This window comes from Larus michahellis, chromosome 1 (assembly GCF_964199755.1).
Source record: "Larus michahellis chromosome 1, bLarMic1.1, whole genome shotgun sequence".
Lineage (NCBI taxonomy): Eukaryota > Metazoa > Chordata > Aves > Charadriiformes > Laridae > Larus > Larus michahellis.
In genome coordinates this window covers 20,994,300-21,010,448 of record NC_133896.1, presented here as the reverse complement: position 1 = coordinate 21,010,448, position 16,149 = coordinate 20,994,300, and the positions used below count along the sequence as shown (strand labels likewise).

At 40.2% G+C, this 16,149-nt stretch overlaps 1 protein-coding gene across 1 annotated transcript; it reads right to left on the bottom strand.

Annotated features, from left to right (window-relative positions):
* Positions 1-2,016: 2,016 nt before the first annotated feature.
* CRELD2 (CRELD disulfide isomerase 2) lies at positions 2,017-16,122 on the bottom strand. Its single transcript, XM_074589167.1, has 10 exons — positions 15,804-16,122; positions 14,698-14,780; positions 12,619-12,729; positions 10,623-10,714; positions 9,415-9,591; positions 7,987-8,085; positions 6,244-6,321; positions 5,336-5,431; positions 4,453-4,593; positions 2,017-2,612 (listed from the first exon to the last, which is right to left on the bottom strand). The coding sequence occupies exons 1-10, from the start codon at positions 15,963-15,965 to the stop codon at positions 2,554-2,556; spliced, it is 1,098 nt and encodes a 365-aa protein (XP_074445268.1). The 5' UTR covers positions 15,966-16,122; the 3' UTR covers positions 2,017-2,553.
* Between the last annotated feature and the right edge of the window lie 27 nt (positions 16,123-16,149).

Below are 16,149 nucleotides of genomic sequence, written 5' to 3'. Positions count from 1 at the left end.
CTTTCTGGACTCCTGCCTTATCAAGTTTATCCACACTAATTTAATGCAGAGCAACAGGTGCTAATAACTGAGGGGCAGGGGAGTGGGAGGATTGAGGAAAAAGGTATTAGTGATTCCTAATGCCCAGGTACCACATCCATATGTTTCCCAGGGAACAACACTGGTGATTCTACTGTGGTAATGGAAAGCTAAAACATTAGAGCTTCTCCTCTCTATCACAGGACAAAAACAAATTCTTGCAGTTTTTGTTTGTCATTACCTCATCCCAGAGCTGAGCTGACCTAGGACCAACTCAGTTAGGGCTTTTCATCCAGAGCTTGGAGGGGAAGGAAATAGAAAGCAAATGCTTCCACAAAGCATTTAAGAAACTCATCAGGTACATCCCCCCTGCCCCCCCACCCCCAGTCCCAAATAACTTGAAGCGAACTCAGAACAGCAAGTTCTTCTTCATATGAAGAAGAATTATTTCAGGTTTGAAACACTAATAGAAGAGTTTGTACTGGAGAGACAATTCTGTTGAGTACGAGTTGACGGTAGTTTCTAAACAGAACTGACGTTTCATGTTACTGTTAACAAGGACCCTTGCCTGGAACACCGGGGAGTTAAGTGGCAATGACTGACCAGCAAAGACAAGCTACACTCCTGTAAGATCCTTAAGGCCTAATATTACCATAACTGGCTACACCTGTACTAAAAAACCGTAAAGATCGCCAAGTTGTATTCCCTCTGCTCCCCAAATGACTACTTTTCCTTTCTATTAATTTAGCACTTATTAAACACAACACCTAACCTACAACTTGAAAGATACGTGGCATATAGGCCCATCTCACAATTACAGCTGGAAAAGCACTAAAGTTTTCATTCTCAGACTGGCAAACTAAGAAACATCTAGGTATAATAGCTGAAGAAAAATAACTTAAGGAAAACTGTTACAGATACTTTAATACCATTGGGTATTTAAACTACTGCTCACAAGATCATCTTAGACAGCTTTAAACACAAGAAACCAACAGAATCCTTTTTTGTATGATATTCGCGTACAAATCCTACATGTACCGTTCACAAACTGAACTGTGAATTAGTCTGAACAAAGAAGTCTTCAGAGGTATAGAGAAGGTATTTGGCCCTCGCTGCTCAACAGGTCACTCCTATTCATACCCTTTTTATTTCCACTTACCTCACGGTACTGTTTATAACTTCAAGTCAAGCTTAAATTATGCCCTTTTCAGCTGTATTCTTTAATCCCCATTTAGCCTCTCTGTATCCACTACCTCAATGTATTTCAAACTTTACTCACTTCCATCAGAGCTTGAAATACTGCACCTGGATGGTCCTTAGCTTATTTACAGCTGTGATGGTCCTGTAGAATGTACCAATTTTAGCTCTTATACTGGCTTTTAAGCTTAGGGACAACACACAGGAAGTTGTGCCTATGTTCTGCATATTAGCTTTACCTCTGAAATGGCACGGGAAACATCAAGAGAAATTAACTGCAGTATGGTTGCTCTGAAAAGGACAGGAAGCTATTACATGCAGCAGTAGAATGTAGTGAAAGTCATGTATTCATCAATCCTAGAGAGTACCCATACAACAACTGTGAGCCACCAAGTGCAGGCATTACCTAAACTTACTTTTCATCACTGTCTAAACTAGTTTACATACTTAATGCAAGTACCTGGAAGAAAGACTTGTCTACCTACCTTTGGAAAGCTGTTTCACATAATTCTTCCTTCAGAGGAAAGTGTGTGTATAGGGGGACGTTGTTTTTTTGTTTGTGGGTTTGGGGTTTTTTTGTTTGGTTTTGGTGTTGTGGGTTGTTTTTTTCCCTCCCATATAGATTCCAGCACGACTGAGTGCCAGAATTCAGTGCTGAACTGAAATACAGTGCTTACAAGGTTCTGGGGTTTTGTAGGGTTTTTTTTGTTTGTCTGTGGGTTTTGTTTGTAGTTTTTGGGGTTTTTTTTTCTTTTTTTCACTGCCCAAATGAAAAATAGACATGACAACACAGCAAGGTACTAACATCTTAAAAATTTTAAGGCACATTCCAACAAAATAAACTTTTATTGAATGCAGTATTATGCATTCTACTTTGTTTGAGGAAACGGTGCTTCTCCCCGAAGAGATTCCCTTTGACAATTTCTAAAAGCCGTATTTCAGTTACAGAAATATTTACATGTCAAGAAACACCAAGCTTTAGTCTAAGTTTTTCTGGATTTATGAAGTGCAACTAAGTCCTTCCAAATGGTGATAGTTTTCAGTAGGCACTAGGATGAGAAACCTGCAAATTCTTTACAATTGCTGGGTACAATGTTATGATAATTCAAATTTTATACTTACCCATCTAGAGTGTTGTTCTTAAAGAATTATACAAAAAGTGGCATTTAAGAATAAAGAAATGCAGCTTAAAGAGCAGTTTATCAAGTCACCATTTAAAAAAAAAATCTTAATGGCAATCTGCATATTTAATACCATTTCCACAGTATGTCAGCTACAGGGGCTTTGTCCAATAATTTAAAACTTCAGATAGGAATGTCTTTTGGTTCTGAATGCGTATCATAAGTCATCGTGTCCAGTAGGTGAAGACTCAGTTGTTTCACTCTCTGCTTCCTCTCCTGTGAAATTAAGTATCATAATTAGAATAGAAATTAATTATTAAAAATACCATATAATTTTTTATATTAGGAATTGTTTAAAGAGGAACCCAAATAAACATATTTATCAAGATCAGACAAGCAATAAAGCCATATAGAAAAGCTACTTGCACTATCCTCCTATTCAAAGCTTATGAATTATTTTTTTTCCTAGTTGCAAACAAAATATTTCAAATAAACTGGTATGATATTGTTAGTGGAAGATAAAAGCAGCACAGCTTTTTTCTACTCTAAACTTTTATTTTCATCTATTCACAGTGAACTTTCTCCTTTCCATATGAACTATTAGAAGAAATAAGGTATTTGAAAACAAAAAGCAAGTATTACTCAGAATTATTTTCTACAGTGCAGACTGCTCGGTGCAGACGTTAAAACAGCCTTCAAAAAAAGCAGAGCAATTTTATTACATTGGCAAAAGCATTAATCTAAGAAAAATGCTAAGCCAATTTGTCAACTTTTCATTTTGCTTTTACTCTCATAAAATGTCAGGCCACATTAAAAAAAACCATAGTAACTGGTATCCTGAATATGTGCACAGGAAAAGTACATAACTGATTTTAAAGGATTAATAACTTCGAATACTGAGAGTATAAATAAGGTCTGAACTGAACGGCCTTCAGCCTTGAGTAGCAATACTGCATAGAACTTTACAATTTTTTAGTACAAGATGAAAAAGCAGTCTTGGGGGAGGGGGAACAAAAAACAAACACAAAGAAGCTAAGAAGAAAAAAGAAAATAAAGGTATGAAATTGAGTGTCTTTCATCTATTCTCCTACACCCTTTATTGCAAAATAATCCTGTCTTCCACTTTGGAATAGTAAAAAAAAGTCTAGACAGAGTAATGAAATATTAATGAACATAATTCTGTCCATAACATGTCATACATCCTAGAGCAAATTACACTTTAATTTCTTGACTGAAGCTATAGCTTAAATCAAGCTAAACGGTTCCCTAATCCTGCAAGACGGACATCTTCTCCGTATTCACCTTCACACCAGCTCTGACACTTGTGTGATCATAAAATAAACAAGTTCAGCTTGCTCATCCAGCAAAAAGAATTCTGCTTAGTTTTCTGAGATTTCAGTGAGTTGATGCAGCTTGAATGCAATCAGATAAATCCTTAAGTCATTAGAATTAATGATAAAGGAAAAAAGCGAGGAGGAAGAAGACCTCCTTTTTATGATAGTGGTAATTTGCTAGTTCACTTTATGTAAGGAAGCCATGACTTAGGTGAACTACAAACACAACCTTGTGTTAAGCAAAAAAAATATTAACACAAGAACAGGACATTTAAAAAACCCACTATCTTTAAGCAAGAAAACATGCATGCCAGAACGTGGCCTACACCACAAACTATTTGACGCAGACCACAGCTGCAGGAAGATGACAAATTATACAGAAGAATTTCATAGAATCATGGAATGGTTTAGGCTGGAAGGGTCCTGAAAGATCATCCAGTTCCAAACCCCCTGCCCTGGGCATGGACATCTTCCATCAGACCAAGTTGCTCAAAGCCCCATCCAACCTGGCCTTGAATGTCTCCAGGGATGGGGCATCCACAGCTTCTCTGGGCAACCTGTTCCAGTGCCTCAACAGTGAAAAATTTCTTTCTAATATCTAATCTAAATCTACCCTCTTTCAGTTTGAAGCCATCACCCCTTGTCCTATCACTACATGATAAAAAGTCCCTCTCCAGCGCTCTTGCATGCCCTCTTCAGATATTGTTTACAAGCAACTAGACCCTTAGTCAGAAAGTCACCTCCAGGTTGTTGATACAGCTTATTTTAAAACAGCCACTTACCTTTTTTTACAGTTTGAACACACGTTCCATCCTTATCTTCAAACCCTTCTGAACATACACACTTGTAACTACCTGAAGTATTAACACAGTCTTGATTCTCTTTCACGCAGACCTTTTCAGGAAGGCTACATTCATCTATATCTAGAGACAGGATAGGGAAAGAAAAAGTCCACTGTTAAACTTTTTAACTTCTGTTAAAGCCATCTGTTACTGTTCTTCATGATTTTGACTATGTTTCAAATTTATTCAGATAGTACTGGGCTTTTTTAATATTTTGCAAGTCACTTTGTGGGGAAATGAATTAAGCAATGGCACTTGTCTTAACCTACTGAAGATTTCCCATAGTCATTTTCTACTGACGCCATCAAGGTACGACTAAAGGGAAGGGAGCCTGTAAATACGACATCATCATGGTTAACAGCTACTTAAAACCGTGCGTACCTTCTGCTCTTCCCCACAGAGAAATTCTGATTTCACTCTTTTTACTATCATTTCACATGTTATAATTCACTATGAATTAGTATCATTTGAACTTGGACATCAACGAATTAACAGAAAGACAACAGAATCCACACTGCATCCCTGCCTTTCCGTTACAAAATGAATATAGATGCACACTCCTAATGAAGTAGTAGATAACTGACAGGAGACTCATGTATTTGTTTCCTGAACCCACCATAAAAGAGTTTGTTCGTTTTGCAGAAGTGTTTCACCTTTAAGCCTTGCCATGCATATTAACTCAATAATATAAAGGAAGTTATAAAGAAAGTCTTTGCTGCTAATACCAGAATGACTGGATTCATTTTGATAGGCTTCAAAACTGAAGCAGACAAACGCAAGTGAGCTAACTGGTGTTCTACCACGTACTGCTAAACCCACCAACCTGTACACTTTTCATCTTCCTTCATGTATCCAGATGCGCAGGTCTTACACTTGTCAGAACCTTCCCCTGTGCAACCTACACAGCTGGCATCACATGCTAAGGATAAAATATTGCAAGCATAAGAATTCATGTATCTGAGATTTAAAGTTACACCCTTAAAGGCAGTCAGCTTACCCACACAAGAAATTATAGATTCACAGAAAAGTTTGGGAGTTTGAAACTTTAAAGATCATCTAGTTCCCACCCCCCTGCCACAGGCAGGGACACCTCCCACTAGAGCAGGCTGCTCAAAGCCCCATCCAGCCTGGCCTTGAACACTTCCAGAGATGGGGCATCCACAACCTCCCAGGGCAACCTATGCCAGTGTCTCACCGCCCTCACAGTAATGAATTTCTTCCTAGGATCTAATCTAAATCTCCCCTCTTTCAGTTTAAAACTCTTACCCCTCGTCCTATCACTACATTCACTGATAAAGAGTCCCTCCCCATCTTCCCTGTAGGCCCCCTAAGGAAGGCTGCTATAAGGTCTCCCCGGAGCCTTCTCTTCTCCAGGCTGAACAATCCCAACTCTATCAGCCTGTCCTCATAGGAGAGACGCTCCAGTCCCCCAGTCATCTTCGTGGTCCTCCTCTGGACTCGCTGCAATAGGTCCATGTGCTTCTTATGCTGGTGGCCCCAGAGCTGAACGCAGTAGTCCAGGTGGGGTCTCATGAGAGCAGAGTAGAAATAACCAGATATCTCTTGCCTTCCTCATACAAGAGGTCTAAAGCCTCATCCTCCCCATGCCCAGTAAGGACCAGTCCACATTGTACTGTACTAAGTGCTTCGTATCATATCCTTTCTAGTATTATCTCTAACATTAAATTAGGATTCTAGGTGATAAAGTACAACAGCAGATCAAAAAGAAACCTTTGCATGAGAAAGATCCATCTGTGTTTAAACAATACTGGTGATCTTTGCAAGGAGAAGCAGCACACTCATCTAAATCTGAAAGATAAAAAGCGACAAGTTACCTAAAATAAGTCATTATTAAATAGCAAGATTAATACTTAAATGCTATGCTTTGAGAAAAAGAACCGGACCACAGAAACTATGACCTTAAACTGGCCGCATTGAGAGTAATTGTTACAACGAGTTTAAGATCAGATATGCAGTATGTTAAACAAAAAAGTAACATGGTAACTTATATACTGCTATGTTCAGCTTAAACTTATATTAACAAATCAAAAACTGATCCTCAGAAGATGTTTTTTGATGACATTAACAGATGCATCAGAAATTCAAGAGATAAAATTAAATAAAGCTTCCAGAATACCTGCCATCCTTGTCATTTTCAAGTCAGTGTTTTGCATGCATTTATGCTTTTTATGCAAATTGCATAACAAATAACCAGAAAGACTGCTCTTCTGGAATACTGTTGACTTTTCTACTCCTGTATTACCACGCTATGGAACTTTTTAAAGTATTAAAAAAAGAATTACACAAATGCACACACATAACTGCTTAGTTTTCTACACAAAGCAAATTGGAGAAAGCCAAGGTACGATTAGGACCAGTCAAGCTGAAAACCAGCTGTACCTGGGAAGTTAAAACATGCTAATCTTGTGAATTCAAGGAAAGGGCACAACAGTACTCACAACTAAAAAAAAAAATGGACAGAGAAAGGCTATTTCAGTCCCCTTACTGTCCATCTCATCCTGTTGCTGCAGACATCATTCCTACTGATTACTTACTTAATTTATACTTGATTGGTTACATTGATTATTTGGAAAAAAACAGCTGTGCAGAAGACAATACTGGAGCACCTTAAAAACCCTCTTGGAGCATTCAACACTTGCCTAAGCAGGTATTGCAGTAGCTGTAATTCAAATCTTAGTTGTCATTACCACTTCTCATAAGAAGCAGTGTTCACATAACTTCTAAGATACTGTTTCCAGACATTATGTTAAGGGTCTTTAACTGGTCAAATATAACCAGTTAAACAGAATGTGTTACTCTCCCCCTAGTGCAGTCCTGCATGAAGGAGTATTTTTAGTATTTGGTTTTTTCAAGTGTTCCATACCTATTTCCTCATAAACCAAGAGAAATGCTAAGCTAGAAACAGGTAAGAGATTATTGGAAGCACTGAGCTTGATACCTCCTGGTATTTCTCCACAGCACCAGAAAAAGTTAGTATGGCTGGCTTTTAGTGAAATGTTTGAACTCTATTAGGGCTGAGCATCTACAAACATACAGTAATGTGAAGACAACTGTGCAACTACTACAAAATATGTAGATAAGATGACAGGAATCTTCCAGTAGTTTACGAAATAGTTTAAATCAAGAGCAGGGCATTGCTTAGCATTCAAATAAACACAAAAAACATGTCTTAAAAGGAACACCCCACTTGCTGCTATCTGTATTCCACTAAACTAAAAAGATACACAGTGAACAGTTTGATAAAGACAACTATAATCATCAGGGGATCGGTGGGGAGGAAATACTGCTTTCCTGCAGTGTGAAACAAGTTAGGAAGAGAGAGACTACAAACTACAGAAATTTAAACTGACAGAACACTTCCATAAAATACTATAAAACTCGATGTGATGTCATCTAATCTCATTAGCCAATATTGCTGCAAAACCTGTTTGAAGTCTACCTCCTATTACTCACCCACACAAGCTGATTCTTCATTTTTAATCCAGCCTTCTTTACAGTCTTGGCAGTCCTTGTTACTTGAACCAGTACAAGTTTTACAGGCAGCGTGGCAGGCTAAGATAAAAGAAAACTACAATCTGAGCTTTGTTGGCAGACTCCAAGATAAATTTGGGCACACAAATTCTCAAAGGAAACCTTATTTAGGATTTACTGGAAGCTATCATATTTTAGTAGCTTGGCCCTGCCATTCACGAGATTAAATCTTGACTTTATGGAGGTATCATTTACCAAAAAATGCAGCTCTTTCCTACAAAAAATCCCAACAAACAAACCCCCATAAAAACACAACGAAAAACCCCCCACACCAAAACCCCCAAAACCCCCAGGAAGCCAAACCCAATTACAGTCATCTATACCACTTAAAACAGTGACATGAAGTTCTAGTGACTAGAACTGGCAGGTCCGATTTCTGAAATATTTGTGAGGAGAACAAGAAGGTAAAATTTGCTCAGCCGCTCAGGGTTGGGACGGCACAGACTCAGCACTCCCACCTAACAAATCTTTAGACTACTTCATTTGCAACTAGCTATAAGAGCAATGTGTGAAGTGATACTCGTCTCAAGAACTTCACAAGGAAACATACAAGAAATCCAGTTGTATATGCATTATATATATATTTTTATAATATAAATTTATATATATTTTTTATATATAAAATACATATTATATTTTATATATATATTACATGCATATACAAAATGCAATATAACATGTATGTTATATATTGTAATATAAAACATATCGTACGGAAGAATTACTACACAGCCAGATAAAAAAACACCATAACGTTTAAAAACAATCTTCTTCGACCCCACGCTCAGGATTGCTGCAGTATCTCATTCAAGATGTAAAAGAGATGAAAATCTGACCAACTGAAAAAGTTTATTCCTATGACCTGACTTTGTTTCAAAATTAAGCTTAGACATACTTAACTGGAATCTATGTAATCGACAGTACAGATCAGCTGTTTACATGCCCATTTACTCCAGCTAAGCTTATCTGAGACCTGAGGAAAACCTAGCTTTCAAAGTAGTCCATTATGCAGCAACTGCAGCTCAAGATTTTTGTATGGTACTTGACGGGGGTGGGGGGAGATGGGGACCCAAAGCTTGCTCCTCTCTCCTGCCTCCCTTGTGACAAAGACGAATTCTACTTCTTAAATTAAAGCACACCAAAAAAAATTAAAAAAAATCAAGGGCTGGCTGGAAGGATGGCTGAGCAAATCCTTAGAATTCCACCAAACTGACTGACAGGTCATTTATGGTTACAGCTGAGGGATTATTTTTTGTTTTTATGTTTCTCAGTTTAAATTGTTTCTAGTTTTGTTTACAAAAACTGAAGAAAGGAGACAAAGATCTAAGCACGTGTCAAAGACTTCATTACCTGTACAAACAGAATGTGTCTCATTTCTCAAGGTACTGAAGTAACCATTAGAACAGTCCAAACAAAAATCTCCTGTATACTCCTTGTTACAGCTACACGAGCCATCTCCACCTCGGGTACCATCACCGTCACAGTGGCCGTTTCCATGGCAAGGTCTTTCTGATCCACCATGACAAGCTAAAAAGGATCGAAAATATAAACCAGATGTTACAGAAAATAACTTCCTATTTTCAGACACAAGCACCTGAAGTCCCTCCCTCTTCACACATAGTAAAATGTAAAAAAAAAAAAAACAAAAAAAAAAAGAAAAAAAAAAAAACATTGTCACACTAAAACAGGATACAATTTCCAAAATATTTTTTACCTTGAGAGCAACCAAAAGGCTTGCAACAAGGAATGCTCAGTAACGTATTCAGGTATAAGAGGAACTCAAAACAATCTCCAGGAATGTTCAGTTATAAATGTCATTTTGGGTAAAGACCATGGCTTAGAATTTTATCTATTTTCCTAGCTTCCTTCCTGGATAAAATTGGTATCTTTATTTATTCTGGATATCTAAGAATGCTCATACTGCAGCGGAAAAAAACATAATAGCAATCATTTAGATCAATACTGGAAATTGGCACCTCATTTTTAACAATATGAGGCCAAAGCTGATCTCTAACAAGGTGCAAGGTTTTAGAAATTTATAAATTATACAACCTTCGGGGACCAAAATACACTTGATATCTTGATACACTTTTGCATCAAAGACCTTACTTTTATCCAATTTCTCCCATTGCCTTTTAAACAAATCCTCAGTTGTTAATTTCTTTATTTAATCCTCAACAGTGTTTTGGCTGTTTTACTCTTGAAACTAGTCAAGGACTGTTGTCTACCCAGCTTCTGAAAGGCCACCTAAACAATAGACTTGATGTCACAGAGAGCCTTTAAGTGGGTCAGGTGTGGATGTGAGCATCAGATCAGATGGATTCTGCACACTTAAGTAGCCTTGATAGCTTTTTACATTACTTCCTGCCTGGAAGACTTTTCTACAAGCAGGATATTCATGAGGCAGCTACCTTATTATCAGACAGCAGGCAGGTACGTAATACTCAGCAGCTGCTGTCTCAAAATATCATACTTCATGTGTCTGCCCATGTTATGAAAGACTGAAACAAATGCGTAAAAAACTTATCTGCTACTGTATTTTTCAAATGAAAAGTTACCAAGGCAATCTGGTCCATAAGTTCCAGCAGGGCAGCAAACTTCTATTGTTTCTATGCAAAACCATTTAAACAAATCAGGATACTTCTTCTTTCTGTATATGAAAGACATTCATTTATTAATAAAAAGAATGAAGATCCTTTAAAAGACAATTTACACAACTGAACCTGCACAGTGCAGTAGAGTAATCCATTACACGTGACAGATTAAAACTATTTTTTTCCTGTTCTGAAGACAATCTTATTTCAGGAACCACTTTCGAGAAGTTCTCCAACTTGAGATGAATTTACCTTTTAAACTACAATACTATTAACAGACGCTACTTAAATTTTATAATTATATTTATGAAAAATGTGAAATCACTTAATATCATCTTGATACACTCCCTCCCTTTTTTTTTTTTTAACCACCTTATTTTTAGTGAAGGCTTATATATTGTTTAGATGGTCTTACTTATGTCTTCCTCTTCAAGATAACTGCTATGTTTATCTCAACTATGTAGAAGATAACCCAGCACAGATATTATAAACATTTCCTCAAATTATTGACAGCCTGACTTCACAACAGGGTGCCTGTTAAAATTTCTCCTCTTTTTTAGCATGAATCAAGTATTATTTTAGAAGGATTTTTTTTAATATTAAAAAGTAAATTATGTGCTACTCTAGCATTAGAATATACCTGCAATTAACAATAAAATCATAGGTATTATTTTGCAAGCAAGCATGAGGACTACTACAGTTCTGAATGACAATTCACAGATCTCAGTATCATGCCGATATCTCAAAACCTTTAATAAAGGAAAGGTTTAAAAATTCCGCAGTCTGGCAGAAGTCTTTAGCAACTACTGAGGCACATGCAGCTGTTCTTTCTAAACTATTATGCCTCACTGTATTAACTCCAAGGCTCAGGACCCGAAAAGTAAATCTACTGAGTACCGCATGTAACGTCACGATTAGTGAAAAAAACATCCACGGACAAAGAACTTGTCTTTGGAAACTACCACAGAAACTGAATGACATTTTGATATTGTAGGTTAAAGGACAGGAGTCAAAAGCTAATCAAATGCACCAATCAACTGATCTAATTCTCTAGTTTAAGACCCATTTATTGCAGTTCTGCCAATTTAAGACAGCTTCAGAGAATGAGCTAGTTTACTCTGGGTTGCATAGCTTACCCTCCCTTCAATTGGCATGTTAATGTATACACAATCCTGTATAGTTAAGTAAACGGATAAAGCAGTCATTAAGAGCCAAGTGGATTATCAAAAATCCGTATCCAGTGATGAAGTGGTAATAATGGTAGTTCACTCTATTGAATTCTAGCTGACTAGCAGTGCTGACAATCTAAAGAAGTAAAAAATATTTAGAAGAAACACGATTTGGAATTAAAAAAAGGTCTTAAGATATTTAAACGCTACAACACCATCCTTGCACTAATTGTATTTTATAGTGGTATATGAAAGTCTCAGTTGTAACAGAAATTGCAGGCTTGCTCAGAAGTCAGGTAGAAAAGTCAACTGCTACACCACCACCCTCAAGAGATCCAACTGCTAAATTTATTCGTATCAACTGTTTTTTGATTGACAGGAGGACAAAATAATGTTTCAGGAAAAAAAAGCAAACAAACAAAAAACCCACACGAACCAGAGTCCCTTGCAGTTTCACGACCAAGGAAAACAAAAAGGGTAATAAACCCCAAAGTTTTCCAGTGTTAGTTTGACCCAACACTCCACTGATAACTGACTAGACAATAGACTAGAAGCCAGACCGGATGTTTTGGTGCAACACTTCCCAAGTTGAAAAGAAAAAAGAACACTGTACAGTGGCATATGCTATTAAAAGTCAGCCTGAACGTCAGCTGTACCCAATGGTAACTCTTGAACGATAATGAAGAATTACCCTTAATGCTATTGTTCAGACACAAGATTTAATGTTCGTAGTTCATCCTGTCAGATAACTTATCCACACAAAGATCTCCACAAAAAAAGTTGATACTTACAGTTTGAACCACCATTTTTCTATATGTTCTTCATGCTCTTCTACCATGTTGTTACATTCAAAGTTACTACTGTCGCACAGATTCTCTATGATCTCTACAAGACGAATTTCACTACAAGCAGAGAAGGAAAGTCATTAGTTTAATTTAAACATTTGATACCGCTCAAGATCACAAAATGGTAGGGGTTGGAACGGACCTCCGGAGATCATCTAGACCAACCCCCCTGCCAAAGCAATTGACCTAGAGCAGGTTGACCTGGAACACATCCCAGCAGGTTTTGAATACCTCCAGAGAAGGAGATTCCACAACCTCTCTGGGCAGCCTGTTCCAGTGTTCTGCCACCCTTAAAGACGCTTTTCCTCATTGTTGAGCTGGAATTTCCTGTGTTGCAGCTTGTGCCCGTTACCCCTTCTCCTGTCCCCAGGCACCACTGAGAAGTTTGACCCCATCCACTTGATACCCACCCTTTAGATGTTTATAAGCATTGATAAGATCCCCTCTCAGTCTTCTCCAGACTAAACAGACCCAGGTCTCTCTGCCTTTCCTCATAAGAGACCTGCTCCAATCCCTTGATCATCTTTGCAGCCCTCCGCTGGACTCTCTCCAGTAGTTCCCTGTCCTTCTTGAACCAGGGAGTCCAGAACTGGACATGGTGCTCCAGATGTGGCCTCACCAGGGCAGAGTAGTGGGGGAGGATGACCTCCCTCCACCTGCTGGCCCACGGTCTTTTTAATACGTCCCAGGAGACTATTGGCCTTCTTGGCCACAAGGGCACATTGCTGGTTCATGGTCAACTTGTTGTCCACCAGCACTCCCAGGTCTCTCTCTACAGAGCTGCTTTCCAGCAGGTCAGCGCCCAACATGTACCAGTGTATGGGGCCATTCCTCCCTTGGTGCAGGACCCTACACTTGCCCTTGGTGAATTTCATTAGATTCCTCTCTGCCCAACTCTCCAGCCTGTCCAGGTCTCTCCGTATGGCAGCACAGCCTTCTAGTATGTCAGCTACTCCTCCCAGTTTTGTACCATCGGCAAACTTGTTGAAGGTGCACTCTGTCCCCTCATCCAGGTTGTTGATGAATGTATGGAACAAGACTAGACCCAGTACTGACCCCTGGGGAACACCACTAGTTACAGGCCTCCAACAGGACCCTGCACAACTGATCACAAACCTCTGAGCTCTGCCATTCAGCCAGTTCTGAATGACAGAAAAGATAGACTTTAGCCTGGAATACTCACATCAGTTTACGGTGCACTCTGAATTAGTTCCAAAACAAAGCAAACATCAAAAATCAAGAGCTAATGAACATTACTTCAACCAAAAAAAAATTAGAAGGATGACCACAAGAACCACTTTGGCTTCCTTGAATTTATTATGTTTGCAGATTGTAGGTTTGATAGATTTTTAGCTTCCCAGCAAATTTGGAATGTAGGATTTTTCTCCTATGTTGAACAATAAATTTCAGGTATTGCTACTATCTTATACAGGGCCCATGAAGCTCACAGTAACTGAGGTTCAGAAATCCCATCCTTACATCTCAGTGCTCCAACTAAGATGAAAAAGTGAATCTGAAATTCAGAAGAAAAACATCACATCACTTTGCTCAGCAATCAAACATATCTACAAAAGAGTACAGTAATCTGCACCTCTTCTAGTTTTCTGTTTGGCACTGAAATAGTGATGACTAGGTAGGAGACACTGCTTTAATTGTTAAACAAGTACTGCAGTAGTCCACACCTTTTAAGACAAACAATTAACTACGGACCATTATTTAAGATCATTATTTTGGGATTTTAATGGGTAAATAGAAAAAAAAATACTATGACCAATAACAATATTAACTTTTGTTGTTTTCAGAAACATGACAAATAAAGGCATTAATAAAAGGTTTCAGTCTTTACTGTAATCTTTACTTTACAGTGTAATCTACTATATTTTAGTCAATAAGTCTTTAAGGCTTGGGCACGTGAAACTTTAGCTGCAACATTCAATATTTAAGTTCCAGACAAACACCAGTATGGTGAAGTTACGCACACTGGACACAAAACATAGCCGAATGAGAAGTACTGAGACAGCTTACCTGGACTCATACTTTGACAGTGTCTTCTCTTCCCAAGCAGTGTTTCCACCACCAAAGTTCTTCTTAGCTGTATCCGCTAATCCCTGCAAATGAAAAGTACCAAGAGAATGTAAGTTACATAGGTCTTGTTTCTAACAAAAATGAAGGGCAATAGTGAATGCTTATATGAAAATTGTGAAAAGCGCTGTGCAGAAACTTCAGTAAAGCTCTGAAGTTTCTGATCAAATTGTTCAGTGAAAGAAACTGCTACTCATACACGAGAAGTGAGAAAGCGTAGGTGATAGCATAACATGACTCAATTTTCATAATGTATAAAACGAGGCTTTGTTAGAGTCTTCATTTGCATCAAAAAAACACACATATATGAAACTTTATACCCTTCTCCATTAAGTTTTCAGGAACTTTATTAACCAGTTGATCAGGACCTCTAGTTCATCGAGTTTTGACAGTACTTAGCCCACTCGCCACCATGCTGTAAGTTAAACCATACAACAGGATAATTCACCGTGCCCAGCACAGCTTCCCCGAGCCACGGCCAGTGCCCGGCACCTCGCACAAAATCGCTGCACATCCACCGCGCCTACACGGGTGAACGTACGCAGAGGCAGCGGTAAGCACCTGTCACTAGCCGGAGCAGCCCCTCGCTGCCTGTGTCGAATTTGCTGTGCCACAGTGCAGGCCTGCTGCAAGCGGCAGCACGGGCAGAATTTTGGGGGGATGATGTTTTCCATCGGCACCCCTCATGGAGTGCCACGGCCAGCACAGCCGGCACCAGAACACCTCTGACAGCGACCCCTGGGGAGCTCCGTAACCCGCCGACCCAAGGACCGTCACCGAGGCCGGCCGCAAACGCCTGCCGTCCGCCGGCTCCACCGCCGGCAGCGCTCCCGCAGCGCAGCCCAGGAGGCGGAGGGCCGCCCAGCGGCGGGCCCGCCACCCCTCCGCACCCGCTGCCGCCCCGCCGCCCGGGGGCTGCCCCCGCGGAGCGGCCTGGGCCGCTGCCGCCACGCCTCAGGCTGCCCGGCGGGACCCCGCGGCCGGGGAGCTTGCCGCCTCCTGCCCCGCAATGAGGCCTCCCGCCGCCGTCCCCCAGCCCCACCGCCCACCTGGTTGAATCTGTCCGCGATGCCCCGGCAGGTGGAGCACGCTAGGCGCCGCCGATCGCCAGCGCCTAGGGCGGGCGGCAACAACAGCAGCATCAAGAGGGCAGCGCAGAGCGCCGCGGCCAGCGGCGGCCGGCCCGGGCGAGACGCAGGTCCGGGCCCCATGGCGTGGGGAGCGGCGGGGAGCGGGGCCGGCCCAGCCGCCGCACCGAGCCCGCCTCAGCCAGGGCAGCGCCGGCAGCGCACAGCGCGCTGGCCCCGCCCCGGCCCCCGTAGCAACCGGCCCGCGAGCTCCATTCAGATTTCCGCGTCAGCCCCACACAGGCTCCAGCCGCAGGCGCTGGTTGGC